This window comes from Macaca thibetana, chromosome 5 (genome assembly GCF_024542745.1).
Source record: "Macaca thibetana thibetana isolate TM-01 chromosome 5, ASM2454274v1, whole genome shotgun sequence".
Classification (NCBI taxonomy): domain Eukaryota; kingdom Metazoa; phylum Chordata; class Mammalia; order Primates; family Cercopithecidae; genus Macaca; species Macaca thibetana.
The window spans coordinates 162,383,691-162,399,840 of NC_065582.1; the positions used below are offsets into that span (position 1 = coordinate 162,383,691).

General features: G+C 35.6%; 2 protein-coding genes across 5 annotated transcripts in view; one reads left to right on the top strand and one right to left on the bottom strand.

The window, feature by feature from the left end:
* Positions 1–16,150, bottom strand: part of SOD3 (superoxide dismutase 3) — a 948,116-nt gene that overhangs the window by 243,152 nt on the left and 688,814 nt on the right. The gene's annotated exons all lie outside the window — the stretch shown is intronic.
* The window catches only part of DHX15 (DEAH-box helicase 15), a 57,240-nt gene that overhangs the window by 19,184 nt on the left and 21,906 nt on the right, over positions 1–16,150 (top strand). The window contains exons 4-6 of the mRNA XM_050790685.1: positions 8,751–8,910; positions 10,232–10,450; positions 15,875–16,042. Of these exons, the coding sequence (XP_050646642.1) occupies positions 8,751–8,910; positions 10,232–10,450; positions 15,875–16,042 (547 nt within the window). The remainder of the gene's footprint in view (positions 1–8,750; positions 8,911–10,231; positions 10,451–15,874; positions 16,043–16,150) is intronic.

Sequence of the window (16,150 nt, forward strand, 5' to 3'; positions counted from 1 at the left end):
GTTATTTAACATTTAGGCAGTTTCTACAAGAGGACTAAAAAGTTACTGTGGTCACCCTAGAAGTAGAATTCTCTTGGCTTTTGCTGATTCCTAGAAAGCTAACTTGGTTTACAGAGGCTCTACATGTTTTGTTAAATTTGACCTTTGTACTTAGGATTAGATAGAGAAGGCTCTCTTTGTTTATACAGTGCCAATATCTTACAAAATATTAAGTAGAACCTACCCATTCATTCTAGCTTTCTGTGAGTTCTGTTGAGGATGAAAGAATATTCCCTTTTGTGAAAATTTGAGGAATAGGCAGTGTATTTTTATTTAGTTGTCTTTATTTTCCATTGTTAACTTAGGCATTTTTTCTTGATTAGGTATCTAACTCGGAAACACATACCAAATGTATTTTAGCTGTTTACACTAACAAAGCTGTATGTTTTGATTGTGGTCTCAAACATTTCAGCTCTTTTTTAAGAATCCAGGGTTTGATGTTTCCTTTTTGCCCTGTTGGATGTATTGAACATTGAAACACTGTAGATTCTAAGTTATTCAAAATATGTTCCCTTTCCTTGTGAACTTTTACATCTAGTAGTTTGTTGTCATTGTAACCAGTATTTTGCTATATGTAGTGCTGTTGGGATTACAGTAAGTTAGTGTTGCTCATATTGTGTAATATGGTTGCTAAGAACATAACAGATTGAAATAGAGCCTGTCTTTGTTTATTCCTTCACCAATAAAAGAAACATTATTTAAGGACTCTGCTCATATCACTGGCTCTTCACTGACTTGGTTGGGAAGGGGTAAGCTGTCAAGCCAATAAGAAGGTAATTTGAATGTATAGAGATTTCACAGAGGAGGAGGTATTTCATCTGAGTTGAGAAGGATGGAGAGACTTTGATAGGCAGATGGACTAGCCAGTAGCAAATAGTATCAATCATTTCCTGATACTCTAGGTAGATGAGCTGGTTTCCAGTAAGGTTGAAGTTCCCACAGTCTTAATTGACAGCACATTTAATGTCTCAATAATTTTGTCATAGTACTCCAGGCCTGAAGAACTATTTCAGAATTCCATTTACAAAGTAGTTGGGTCCTAATAACCTAAGTATTTATGTTTCTTTTAAAAAATAATACACATACGTTGAAAGAAAAGTTATTTCATTCTTAAATAACCACCATTACTTACTAAGTGTGTTAATGCTATTTGATCGCTCACAGTTTCTCAAACCTTGATAACAGATTGAACACTACCTCTTTATTTCCTGTTCTATACTGATGTTTGCCTCATACTTTTTAAAACAGCAACTATCAAAAGTCTAGCTTCACAAATATGACATCAAAAGGATTTATGGTCTACTTTTGAAACTCTGAACTACCAAAAACTTGTAGTTCCTGGGATGTCCTACATGTTGAACATGGAAAATAGTAAAACATGTTTTAAATCATTAAAATGAGAACATATATATTCTAGGTGATCATTTAATGCATTTAACAGATGGAATCAACAGCTTACTCTACCATTTGAGTGACCTGTTTTTACCCAAAAAAGTAGTTTAATCTTCTTTTGGTTGCATAGACATTAAGGTTGTAAACAAGTCCAGGTGCTCATACAAAGTACAGGCTCATGCCTGTAATCCCAATACTCTGGGAGGCTGAGGCAGGAGGATTGCATGAGTCCAAGAGTTCTGGGATGTAGTGTGCTAGTTTGGCATCCATATGGTAACTCCTTTGAGAGTGGGGACTACCAGGTTGCCCCAGGAAGTGTGAACCAGCCCAGGTTGGAAAATGAGCAGGTCAAAGCTGATAAGTAGTGGGATTGTATCTGTGAGTAGCCACTGCTTTCCAGCCTGGGCAACATAGCAAGGCCTTGTCTCTTTAAAATATATACCTACATATGTACATATGTTTCTTTATATATAGATTATATTTCTTTATATATATAAAGAAATTACTACACATAAACCTATTTAGGCATATTAATGCTGGTAAGCTTTTTTTTAAAATAGAGGCACTCATTTGGGTTGACTAGATTTCAGTGAGTTAATCTAAAAGATCAGTTGTAAATAGAAAAATTATACCTGGACATTTAAACAGAAGACCTATAGATTCATTTATTGTTAACATTAACCAACGCCATTTTGTTGAGTATGGGTCATTTGGAATTCCATTTAATTCTAAAGCTGGAATTTAAACTCAAACATTTAGAAAATACACAAGTTTTTCTGGAATTTAAGATAATTCAGTCTTTTGGAAGGCTTGATTTTTAGGCTCTTTTAAGTCTTTCAGAGTTGTCTCACAGATTTGATAGTTTTGTGTGTGTATGAGATTCATCTTGTTCTAAACTTCTGAAACATACGACTTAGTGTTCATCTATATGACTCTCTTTTCTATGCTTGGGGTTTATCATTTCATGTCAGCTATAATTCCCTTGACTCAAGTGATGGAGACAGGGTTATGTATATATTCATTATGTTTCATAAAGTATATGGTTATTCCAAGGATTTATGAATTACATGGAGGCTAGTTTATAAGAGTGTGGTATGGAACTCTGTTTATTGAATACTTCCCAAGTGCCCGGCAGTTAGTGTCCTGAGGACTTTATATATGTACATTGTTTTGTTTATTTTAAACAAGTTTTACCCTGTTCACATTTTTACAAAGGGAACATTACAGAAGAAATTGTCCAAGATCAGACAATAATAGGAAAACAGGGACTTAAACCCAGTTTTGTCTTGCAACAAGTATGTATTCTTAACCTCTGTGTGTTTTATTTCCTTCATCATTGTTCCTCATCGCTCCATGTAATTCTCTGAGTGTATTGTAAAGCTTTCCTAGGTAATATGGAAAACAGTAAACCTAATTACTTGGATTAAAAAGTGCCATTCATTTATAATAGATGCCTTTTTCAAGTTGCTTTATTTATGCTTTTTTAACTTTTATGTTCAGGGGTATGTGTGCAGGTTTGCTGTATAGGTAAATTGTTATAGGAGTTTGGTGTACAGATTTTTTTTTCCTTTTTTTTTGAGACAGTGTCTCACTCTGTTCCAGGCTGGAGTGCATTGACGCAATCTCAGCTCACTGTAACCTGTGCCTCCTGGGTTCAAGCGATTCGATTCTCTTGCCTCAGCCTCCCGAGTAGCTGGGGCTACAGGTGCACGCCACCACACCTTGCTAATTTTTTTGTTTTTTGATAGAGATGGGATTTCCCCATGTTGGCAGACTGGTCTTGAACTTTGACCTCAAGCGATTCACCTGCTTTGGCCTCCCAAAGTGCTGAGATTACAGGCTGGTGTACAGATTACTTTGTCACTCAGGTAATAAGCAGTTACCTGACAGGCAGTTTTTCTGATCCTCTTTCTCTTCCCACCCTCCACCCTCTGGTAGGCTCCAGTGTTTGTTGTTCCCTTTGTGTCTTTTTCCTCAAAGTTGAGCTCCCACTTAGAACTGAGAACATGAGGTATTTGGTTTTCTGTTCTTGTGTTAGTTTGCTTAGGATAATGACCTTCAGCTTCATATAGGTTGCCACAAGAACATGATCTCATGTTTTTATGGCTGCATAGTATTCCATTGTGTATATGTGCTACTTTTGAAAACGAATTCTACTTTTGATGGACATTTAAGTTGATTCTTTGTCTTTGCTATTGTGAATAGTACTGCAGTGAATATACACATGCCCGTGCCATTATGGTAGAAGGGTTTATATTCTGTATACCCAGTAATAGGGTTGCTGGGTCAACTGGTAATTCTATTTTAAATCTTTGAGAAGTTGCCAAACTGCTTTCCACAATGGCTGAACTAATACATTCCCATCAGCAGTGGATGAGCATTCCCTTTTCTCTACAACCTTGTTATTTTTTGACTTTTTAGTAGCCATGCTGACTACTAAAGTAGTCAGTGGTATCTCATTGTGGTTTTAAGTTGCTTTATTTTTAATGGCTGCATAGCATTTACGATTGTACCTTATTTAACAAATTCTATTGATGGAAACTCTTATTTGCAGTTTTTGCTATTAGAAACATTTGCTGTCCTCAGTATCCTCTTACAAACTTGCACACACGTTTTTTCACACACGCACTTCTGTGAAATAAATTCCTTACAAGGGAAATTGTTTGGGTCATAGAGTATATTTGAATTTTATCAGCTTTTGGCAGATTGCCCTCCATAGAGATTTTTATACTCCTACCAGTAAGGAATGAGCAAATGAGCATCTGTTTCTTTACCCTTGCCAACTCAGCATTATAAAACTTTTTATCTTTGTCAATCTTGTAAGTGAAAAATGGGATCTCTTTATGGTTTTAATTTGCATTTATTTTCTGTGAAATTGAACATCTTTGTATATTAGCCATTTGTATTTCTTTTTGGAATCGGAGACTGGTGCTTTTTTCATCTCAGGATTTCTACGTAGTTGACAGCTGTTTTTAAGGTGCTATTTTAAAATGCATCTCAGTTTCAGAGAATTTAAATTTGACCAAATGTGCAGTATTATAAAATTGATAGAATTAGATGTCTCCTCATGCTTTGCTCATCTTTCTGTAGTGGGTTGGCCTTTTTCTTATTGATTTGTAGGAGCTTATAACGGAGTTAGCACTTTGGATATAAGTTGCAATTTTTGCCCAGTTTGTCATCTATTTCTTTGCTTTATAACACTTCATAAAACACAGAGACTTAGTTTGTACACGTATTGAATTAACCGTCTTTATGATGTCCAGGTTTTGCATCATACCCTGCCCAATATTGTTTTAAATAATTTAATCCATGTATTTTACTATTGTGTTTTTGTTTTAAACATTTAACCAAGCTGGAATTTTACTGGGAGGGATCATAAGGTTTGAGGTAGGGATTTCTGGTTTTCATTTTAGAAAAATGATTTCTTGCCTTTCTGAGGCTTAGTTTATAATTTTTTGCAATGTTTCATAAAATATATATACACACACACATATATACACATACATATATAAATACAAAAATATAAATAAGTAATATATTTGCAGGATGTAATGTTTTACCATGGTTTGTTCAAATCAGAATTAGTGATGTGTTAGGTGTCGTCATCTTGCCAAGATCATAGTTGGCAGTTGGCTTGTAGTTATACTACGCTATCTACATGTATCTGTTGCAAAAAAGTACTTAAGCTGGGTTGATACTGTACAGTACTTTGGGTTTTTGGTATATTTTATTAGGCAGTCACAGTTGAAAAGCTGAACTGTTACATACTCCAAGGATGTTTTTGCTGCTTTAGGCATCTACTTTAGGTAATCTGCTTCTTTGATTTAGACTAGTGTTTCTTAAACTTTAGCAATCATCAGAATCACTTGAAAACTTGTTAGAACACAGATTGCTATGCCCCACCTTCAAATTTGCTGATTAAGTAGATCTGAGATGAGACTCAGGTTTTGTAGTTCTTACTAGTTCCCAGGTGATGCTAGTAACTTTTTAAGGGAGTCTCTGCCCTAAAACAGTCGGAAAACACTGTAGATGGTAAGGCACCCAGTAAAGTGTAGAGTTTGACTATCCTGTGGCATTTTTGTTTATTAATTCGTTATTGAAACTTCAAACTTAAAATTTTACTCTTGTGACTCACTCCTTAGCCTGGATAAATATTTCATTGCTACTAAGAAAGGTAGTAAAACTTGACTCTTACATAAAGGAAAATGGACTATAGTTTTTATCTCCAGTACCTGGTTCTGCCTTCCCTGAGTTCTGTGTCAAGCTAGTTTTTTGTTGTTAAGCAGAGGGTTTCATGCATTTAACAGTATAGCAAATCATCAGGTACTGTTTCTATTTGTTTTTTTTAAGTGGCTTAAAATTAACATTCACTCACAATTCTGAAGGTCAGAAGTTCAAAAACAGCATGTTGGCAGGCTAGTTCCAACTGGAGACTCTAAGGGGCAACAGTCTTTCATGATTCTCTCCTAGCTTTTGGCGGTGGCTAACGGTCTTTGGCGTTCCTTGGCTTGTAGCTTTATAACCACAGTCTCTGTCTTCATCTTCACATGGCTTTCCCTTTGTATTCAAATCTCGCTCTCTTTACATTTTATAAGGATACTGATCATTGGATTTAGGGCCCACTCTAAATTCAGGGTGATCTTTTCTGAAATTCATAACTTAATTACTTCTACAAAGACCCTATTTCTGAATAATGTCACATTGGTAGGTAACAGAGGTTAGGACCTGGGCATATCTTTCAAATACCTTTTTTTGCTATTAAATTTGTATATACAGTGTATTCCTTTATCTGGGACTTTGTGGAGAGTGTGTTAATGTAGTAGAGACTTAGGACTGAGAATCAGTACAGTGATACCTAGTCTTAGTAACTGGTTTTGGGAATCTGTAAAAGTTAACTATGGTTTTTTCGTTTTCTTCACTGGGAAAGAAGTAAGTTTGACTGTATTCTTGAGACCTTCCAAATTTTAAAATTTTATTTTTCTTGAAATTCTTCATTGCACAAACAGCAATATCCCATATTAACTGGTGATGCAAGAAGTAATTAAGTGCAGCACCTCATGGAATGGGATCACTGGGTGATGGTCAGTGGTGAAGAACCATTAAAAATTGTCTGTGGATGACAGAAGTTTTGGCCATTTAACTTAGTACTTGCAATATGCATAGTTAATAAAGCACAATAAAATATTTCCATTAATCTAACTTAAGTATTTATAGTCTGCCATCTGTAACATTTCTTCCCTTAGAAAAATAAAAAGGAATGTCTGTTGGTTAGCTCTGCTCCATATTGTTGTGATTGGTTAAAGCTTGAGGAATGTGAGGAGAAAAAGGATCAAAATAAAGAAGGTGACTTTTAAAACCACTTTTAAGAAGTTTTCAACTTAAAGTCATATTTTGTCATTTCTGTGACTTTGTTCTCAAGTTTTTATTGTCTGAAGTTACAATGTATCTTACAATCTACTGAGGTCTTGTAGTTGGTGGCAGTTTGGTAATTATTGCCTGTGAATGCTTGAACTTGATCTAGCTGTACATATTTTCACCTCAAAGAATGTGAATTGTTGGGTCTGTATATACTGAGAGGATTTGCTAATTTAAATGCCTTCAAAAATATTAAATATCACACTCTGATTCCATGTTGAAATGACTACTGAGTATCAAGAGACTGGGAAATGGAGCAATAGGGTGTGAATACGCTAGTATTTGAGCAAATGTTGGAAGAGTAACCTATCCATTTTTTTTTGCCCTGCAAATCAACAGACAGCTCTATTGAAGCTAAGAGAGTTAACTCAAAATAGAGGAAGCTGTAATGTTCTGTTACTAAGATCATGTACAAGAGTATTGCCTATCTCATGTCTGTGATATATCGAAAGACAGGAAAAATTACCAAATGTCCTCAGATCAAAGAAATTTCAAAGCAGCTACAGGCTATAGTGTTGCTGATTCATACACTATACTTTACTGTCTTTAAGGCACTGAGTCATAGTTTAATTGGCAGTTTTTTCTTTCCTGGTCTTACGTAAAATAACCTTATAGTTAATGCTGTTTGTTCCTCCCAGAAATGTGGTAGTTTATTTTTAAAAATATGACCAAGGACAAGAAGCATAAAGCATATAAATGAGTTAAGATGGATTTGTTTGCCAAAAGCTTATTAAATTTAGAATTAAGTTTAGGTGAAATAAAGAGAATTCACTTCTTTTTGTGGTATACTATCAGTTTGCTGAACTTAATGCTCCAACAGATGGCATGAGCTAAAAATATCCAGTTGGTCCATGAAAGAGTCGGTTAGACTAATCATAAAAAGAGCCAAAATGGTGAAATCATAAATGATGGCTTCAGATTTTTAATACCATTTTTAAATCTGTAAATAAAATAATGGGTTTTTAATCTAACTGAATGAGCTGTGACTTAAGCATCTAAAGGCATACTGTGTTTTGTCCAGGTGCCAAAAGGAAAATAGTTTTTTTTCATAGTGACAGCAGTAACCAGAGTGGAATGGACAGGAGATAGCTGACCCCTACAAAGTTATACAACCTTGACCCTTGATCTCATTGCCTTCATTCTTACGTGGCACCTCTCTTGTGATAACTGGAGTCCATATTAGCTGCCTTCACTTGAGCCATCCCTAACTAAGCCTGGTTTCCCTTTTTGGTTCATTGATCATTCTGACATCATTTGTTATTTGTCTTCCATTTATGTGTCAGCATTTCTTTAGTGTAGATGCTGCCCCTCAGTCCCACTTCTTTTATTAATAAATTCCTTTTGTGCATTAAGATTATTTTTTTGGGGTGGGAGGAGGATGGCAGACTCAAGCGCTGTCAGCCCTTTTGAACCAAGAGCCTGGTGTTAGCTTATTAAGTATAAGTAAGGAATTGTTAAGGCTTAACAAAAAATGTTTATTTGCATGTGGTAACATTTTAGTAGTGTGACATGAAGCAACTTAAAATGGTTTATTAGTTTGTTTTGTATGTTGAGTATTTGTATGTTTTTAAACGGTTTAAGAAATTGAAAATGATGAATTTTGCCTTGGCATTTGTGTGAAACCGTGTGATCGTTATGTTCCATAATCGGTCATAAAGTCTTCCCAGTACATTTCAGTATTATATTTTTCAAGAATTGATAATGCATATTGTGTTTGGTTGTATACTCTTAAAAAAGATTTTCTTGAAACAATTTTGCAATTGATCGTGAAACATTAGCACATTTGTTTGGGGCAGAAGTTTAGTTTTAATTTACCTAATGTCTTTGCATTTCATTTTTGTCACGAAGTTTGGTTTTAAAATGACCTAAAGGAACCTTTAACCAACATGTTCTTTGGAATATAGGTATATGACTGATGGGATGTTACTTCGTGAAGCTATGAATGATCCCCTCCTGGAGCGTTATGGTGTAATAATTCTTGATGAGGCTCATGAGAGGACACTGGCTACAGATATTCTAATGGGTGTTCTGAAGGAAGTTGTAAGACAGAGATCAGATTTAAAGGTGAAGTAATTTCTTCTCTCCATTTAATTATATATGTGTGTATATGGGCATAAAAATGGGGAATACATACTGATCAATAACCAACTGTAAGAAATCACCTGTAAAAGAAGGAACTAGTAAGTACCTTCTTGTTTTGTTTCTGCTTTGCTGTGTCTTCATTTTAGACTTTAAGTATATTTCTCCCCCTTTTTAGTAATGCATTTTTAAGCCAAATCTTCTCAATTTCTTACCCACCTAGTTCTTTTATAATCTAATAACATATATGTGTAACTGCGCTACTCACTCTACCCTTCATTAAGTACAGAGGCCCCCTTTACTTAAGGATCAAATCTTTGTCCCTCAGATCCATGTCCTTGTCTCATCATAAACACCCATTGTAACTTAATAGTGTTGGAGAGTGGAAATAACTATACATAGGACAGGCAGCTCCTTAGAAATGTAGTCGCTTACCCTAGTGTATTACTTCTTTTCTCCATACCGCATGTACCTTGGCCACTGTTACTATGTTGATTAAGGGCCTAAAACTATTTTTTACATTTTTGTCCCCCAAAGTCTATGAAGTTCACCTTTTTGCTGTGTTGTGTGTGTATACTATTCATTAGAATGTAGACTCATCCCTTGTTGATATGTGTGTTATAGAAGGGTTCATAGCCTGGCAACAGAGCGAGACTCTATCTCAGAAACAAACAAACAAGGGTTCAGCACTGGCAAGAAAGATTCTGGGTCTTTAGAAAAAAAATTGAGACCTGAGCATGTTTTTGTTTATAAAAATTAGGTCAATGCTTTAAAAAATATATTTAAAGAATAATGTGAGTACTGTCATTATTTATTAAACTTGCTGTGCTACCAAGGTTTTAGTGAGAACCTGAAAGTAGAAATTAAGAACTCTAGTGAAACATTTTATGGAGGAACCTTCTTTTTATATCTGGTCCACTAATTTTTGTTTGTTTGCATTTTCTTTCTGTTTTTCCCTATTTGCAAAGTTTTGTTTTAATAATGGTAGCAGTAATTATCCTACGTATTAATGTTTTCTTTTACCAATCTGAATTACATACAATTTTATAAAATCTGATTTTTAAGGTATTTTATGAAGAAATACTGTAGTTCATGCATTTATTTTTTTTCTAGATTTTTAAAAATGTAAATAACTTTTACTATAGTTCAGCCATTATGTATTTGATTTTTCATTTACACTTTAAAAAAAGGTTTTCATGGGCTTTTTAATAGCTGATATATACATAGAATAGTGAATATTGCTATACTTTAAGACCGCATAAGAACCCTTGAAGACAGCTTCAAGTAATTTACTGTTTTCTTTCAGGTTATAGTTATGAGCGCTACTCTAGATGCAGGAAAATTCCAGATTTACTTTGATAACTGCCCTCTCTTAACTATTCCTGGGCGTACACATCCTGTTGAGATCTTTTATACTCCAGAACCAGAGAGAGATTATCTTGAAGCAGCAATTCGAACAGTTATCCAGATTCATATGTGTGAAGAGGAAGAGGGAGATCTTCTTCTTTTCTTAACTGGTCAAGAGGTATTGTTTTAATTTTCTTCATTATTTAGCTTTTGACATACTGTTTCTAATATGCAGCAACTTTAATCATAAGAACATGGCATGTTAATCATTTTATTTCAATGTTCTTCAACCTGATTATATTAATATGTAAAATATATAACCCCCTTTATCTGTATACTATAGGAATACTTTTATATACCACTAGAGTTTGTGTTATAGTTAATTATTTTAAGAGTGTTAAATGCTTTTGGAATTTTAAGATTTTGCAATTGCAGTTTAGGAGATCCGTGGGATACAATTGGTATTATGCTGAGGCATGAATTTGCATCATAGCTGCTTTGAAATCAGGTTATCCTCATACAGTTATTTAGCTTGTGAGTGAACTTGGGTGCCTATTCATCGTCAAAACACTTCAGTTTGGTTTTGTCTTCCCATATGCTCATGAAGGTTGGAAAGGATTACTAAAAGTTCTTAGTTAGAATTTACTTCATTTAAAATTGTATTCTCAGATGTAGCATTTCTAAGCTTATTTTCAATAGGGTGTTTATAGGTGTGCTTTGGAATTCTTGAATGGCTAAATAAATTCAGAAGCTATTTGGATAATACAAAGTTTTAAAAAGGCTTTTACGAAAGGGTTTTTCTTTTTCTTTTTTGGGGTGGAGAGGGAGGACAGAGTCTCTCTCTGTCACCCAGGCTGGGGTGCAGTGGCATGATTATCGGCTCGCTGCAACCTCTGCCTCCCAGGTTCAAGTGATTCTCTTGCCTCAGCCTCCCAAGTAACTGGGCTCACAGGTGCCCACCATCACGCCTGGCTAGTTTTTTTATTTTTAATAGAGACAGGGTTTCACTATGTTGGCCAGGCTAGTCTCGAACCCTGGACCTCAGGTGATCTGCCCTTCTCAGGCTCCCAAAGTGCTGGGATCATAGGTGCAAGCCACCACACCCAGCCCCAAAATGCTTTTCTGATGGCATATGAACAGCAATGGTGGTATTGAGACTGTTGGGATAATCATTTTGTCCTCCTGTGTCTGGTCTCTCTAGTTTCTCACTTCCTCCAAAGTGCATAGTGTATTTTTATTTTTATTATTTTTGAGATGGAGTTTTGCTCTTGTTGTCCAGGCTGGAGTGCAGTGACGCGATCTCGGTTCACCACAACCACTGCCTCCCGGGTTTAAGTGATTCTCCTGCCTCAGCCTTCTCAGTAGCTGGGATTACAGACATGCACCACCATGCCCGGCTAATTTTGTATTTTTAGTAGAGATGGGGTTTCTCCATGTTGGTCTCGAACTCCCGACCTCAGGTAATCCACCTGCCTCGGCCTCCCAAAGTGCTGGTATTACAGGCGTGAACCACTGCGCCCAGCCATATTTTTATTTTTTAAATCAGTATTTAAAGTTGTCATCATATTCAGATAACGTAAGCTTATTGAGATTCTATCAGAAATTTATCAAATGGCCTCATGGTTAAGGACCTGAAAGGTTTTTCTCTGAGACAGCTTTGTGCACTATTTTTTAACTGTGAATCCCACAGCTGGGGAAAGGAAGGGAGTAAGCCGAAGGGTTTTCAGATGTGTGCTAGAGTGTAAGTCTTTCATGAAATAAAATGCCACTCTAGTTGTCAACTGTTTATATGCATACCATTGCTTCTTTAAATTATCTTTAGGTTCCCAGTCTTGAATTTGTAGAGTTTTGGGGAGAAGGTAGCAGAAAACCTAATGTTTTGTTTATATTTCATTCGTTGTATTTAGTAGTAGAGCTGGTCTAAAGTAAGTATTACCTTCTCATTTTTGTGAACCTTCGTTATTTTTACTTGGTAAGTTAAATGGTACTGTGAAATCAGTACTCCTTTCTTCATAAATTTGAATAGCCTCCATGAAATTGAGTAATCTTATAAAATTTTAAAACTGGTTTTTAAGAACATATTCTGACCACCTAAATAAAACTGCTTCTATAGTCACCTAAGTTAATTTGGGAGGGAGAGAGAACAGTGTTGCCTAGATAGGAATTAGATAAGAGTGATTGTAATTAAATAATTTTTTATTTTTAATTTTGCTTAGTAAAATTCTTTTTCAACATGCAGTGAGTTAATTGGTAAGGTCCAGATTAATTTACTAACATATTGCTGCTTTTGGAGTTAAAAATCTTTCCTCAAATAAAGAACTCCTGAACTGTCTTTATTTTTAGTATTGCTGATGACTAAGCAGATGGCTGCTGTTGGGACAGTGAAACTTCCTTTTCCTCCTCTACCTGTTTGTGTTTATATTCTGATGAATGCAGATAAGTTTTGTGGCATTCTCAGCTGATAGAGTTGACTTTTTGGAAGTTTGGCAAACCTCAGGGAAAATTTTTATTGCAAGTTTTAAAACTGTTTAGGACTTTATCTAAAAACATAAGTGTTACGGGATTTCTTCCACATTTTAGAGATGCCTTTATATCCTACATAGTCAACATTTTGTTTTAGCTCCATGCATTCTTAGCAGATTGGGTAATCTAATCTCCAGCAAAGTTGGAATTGTCATTTTAAAATACTGGAATCACAAAGCAAACGTCTAATTAAAGCACGTAATTTTTAATGTGTGAAATCTGGATATTTTGTGATTTCTGACCATTTATTTTTCATATATATACAGTAAAATTAAAATTGCAGATACTCTTAAGTGTTGGAGGCCTAGTTTTATATTATGTTCAAATATTTTTGAAGTTGGAGAGCTCTTAATTTTTTATTTGCATGCCAGCAGGGGGCATTCTAATCTAGATACAACGTTTGAAAGCAGTATTTTCAGAAAATATTTATTCACTTTGTTATGTTTTTTATTTAGATGAATAGCATCTACTTTCATTAGAAACTTGAGATTTCAAAGGGGGATCTGTTAACATTGAATCTTTAATAGTAATTTTCTGTGTTGATTTTTGAGACAGATAACCTTTAAGAAAACTCGTGTGTTTGAAATAAGTGAAAGTAATTTATTTGTTCTTACTATGTTAAGGAACTTTGTGTTTTTTGATACAGAAACATAGTTGGACATTAAAAAAAATACAAAGTAAACGTCCTAAAATTCTTCCTTACTCATTAGTATCGTTGTCCTTTGGGGGAAAAACGCGATTTGTTGACAAGGGTAGCTTCTGATTGGGTCATTTATTGGACAGGCTGCCTAGTATATAGTAAGCGTTTTACATACTTCTAGGTTTAATTGAATTAATACTCCAATAAAATTTGGAATACATTTGTCTGCAGTGCTGCCTTCCATTTTTAAGTTCCTTTGCCTCTCCCAGAGCTGTCATACATAATCTGTCTCTTTTTTCTTCTGTCTTGATATTCATTATGTCTCCTCTTGAATGCAAATGCCTTAGAATATAGTCACGTGTGACATAACAACATTTTGGTCAAGACAAACTTCTCAGATAGCCATGGTGCTGGTCCCATAAGATTATAATGGAGCTGAACATAACCTTGCAACATCATAGCACAACACATTACTCACTGCTTTGTGGTGATGCTAGTTCAAACAAACCTACTTTGCTACCAGTTGTTTAAAAGTACTATATAGCATGTACAATTATGTACAGTACATAATGATAATAGGACATTGTTAGTGGTTTATGTATTTACTACATGTTTTATCATTATTTTAGAGTGTTCTCCTTCGACTTAAAAATGTTAACTGTAAAACAGGCTTAGGCAGGTCCTTCAGGAGATATTCTAGGAGAAGACATTGTTATCACAGGAGATGACAGCTCTATGTGTGTTACTGGCCTTTGAAGACCTTCCAGTGGGCTGATATGTAAAGTTGGAAGATAGTGATATTGATGATCCTGACTCTGGGGGGGTCTAGGTTAAGTGGGTGTTTGGGTCTTTTAACCAAAATGTTTAACAAGTTGAAAAAGTAAAAAATTTTAAATTAGAATAAAGCTTATAGAGTAAGGATATAAAGAGAAAATACTTTTGCACAGCTGTACAGCGTGTTTGTGTTTTAAGCTAAGTGTTACTACAAAACAGTTAAAAAAATTAAAGTTCATAAAGTTAAAAAGTTGCAGTAAGCTAAGGTTAATTTGTTGAAGAAAAAAAAATACATCAAAAGAAAATACATTTTAAATAAATTTTGTGTAGTCAAAATGTACAGCGTTTATAAAGTCTACAGTTGTGTACAGAATGTCCTAGGCCATCACATTCACTGAGTACTCACTCACAGCAGCTTTCAGTCCTGCAGACTTCATTCATGGCAGATACCCTATACGGGTGTACTGATTTTTACCTTTTTTTTTTGAGACGGAGTTTCGCTCTTGTTGCCCAGGATGGAGTGCAATGGCGCAATCTCGCCTCACCCGCAACCTCTGCCTACCTGGTTCAAGCGATTCTCCCGCCTCAGCCTCCCAAGTAGCTGGGATTACAGGCATGTGCCACCACACCCAACTAATTGTGTGTTTTTAATAGACATGGGGTTTCTCCATGTTGGTCAGGCTGGTCTCAAACTCTCAACCTCAGGTGATCCGCCTGCCTCGGCCTCCTAAAGTGCTGGGATTACAGGCGTGAGCCACCATGGCTGGCAGTTTTTATCTTTTATACCATATTTTTACCATGCCTTTTCTTTGTTTAGATGAACAAACACTTCCCATTGTGTTACAATTGCCTACTGCATTCACTTAAGTAACATGCTCCTCAGGTTTGTAGCCTAGGAGCAATAGGCTATACCATCTAGGTTCATGAATACACTAGAATGTTTACACAACAACAGAGTCACCTAACAGATTTCTCAGAACATATTCCTGTCATTAAGCAACGTGTGACTGTAGTTTTCTGAGAAAAAAAATTGTAGCTGCTCTAAGACATTTGGGTTAGCCTAGTTCTTAAATATCTGTGTTGATACTGTAAAGGTGTTTGTTCTCATTAGGCACAATGAAGCAAATCTTCCATATAATTGCATTAGTGATACGTGATATTAAAGCCTAATTGGCTTATTTAAAATGTCTAGCACATCAATTTCTTTTAGATTGTGAAAATTGAAAAGGTCATAAGTGCATTTAAATATTCCTGGGTGAGAAATTTCAATTTTAGTACAATTTGTTGAGAATTAATTAGGAAATCTGACTCTAAGAAAAGGGTGGGACCCCCCCCCCCCCCCCCCCCCCCCCCCCCCCCCCCCCCCCCCCCCCCCCCCCCCCCCCCCCCCCCCCCCCCCCCCCCCCCCCCCCCCCCCCCCCCCCCCCCCCCCCCTGGAATTCAAATAAGGCAGTTATATATTCATTTGAATACAAAAATGAAAGTTTCTTGGATTGTTTTGGAAATCTCGTTGAAATTTGCTAAATTAGTTTGGTTACTAAATTGAAAATAGGGTATCTATGAAGTGAAAGAGGATGGCATACATAAAATAGACTGCATAGAACTGTGATTATAGTAAATAAAAATGTTTCAGTATTCGTTTTTAGACTCACTTTTATTTTGTAGGAAATTGATGAAGCCTGTAAGAGAATAAAGCGTGAGGTTGATGATTTGGGCCCTGAAGTTGGTGACATTAAAATCATTCCATTGTATTCTACACTTCCACCTCAGCAGCAGCAACGCATTTTTGAGCCTCCACCTCCCAAAAAACAGAATGGAGCAATTGGAAGAAAGGTAACATTAGAAATGTTCTTTATAAACATTTCACTAATAATGAAAGAATTATTTATGATATACAAACTTCATTCAGTTATAAAGGACTAAGTTGTGGGTGATTATGAT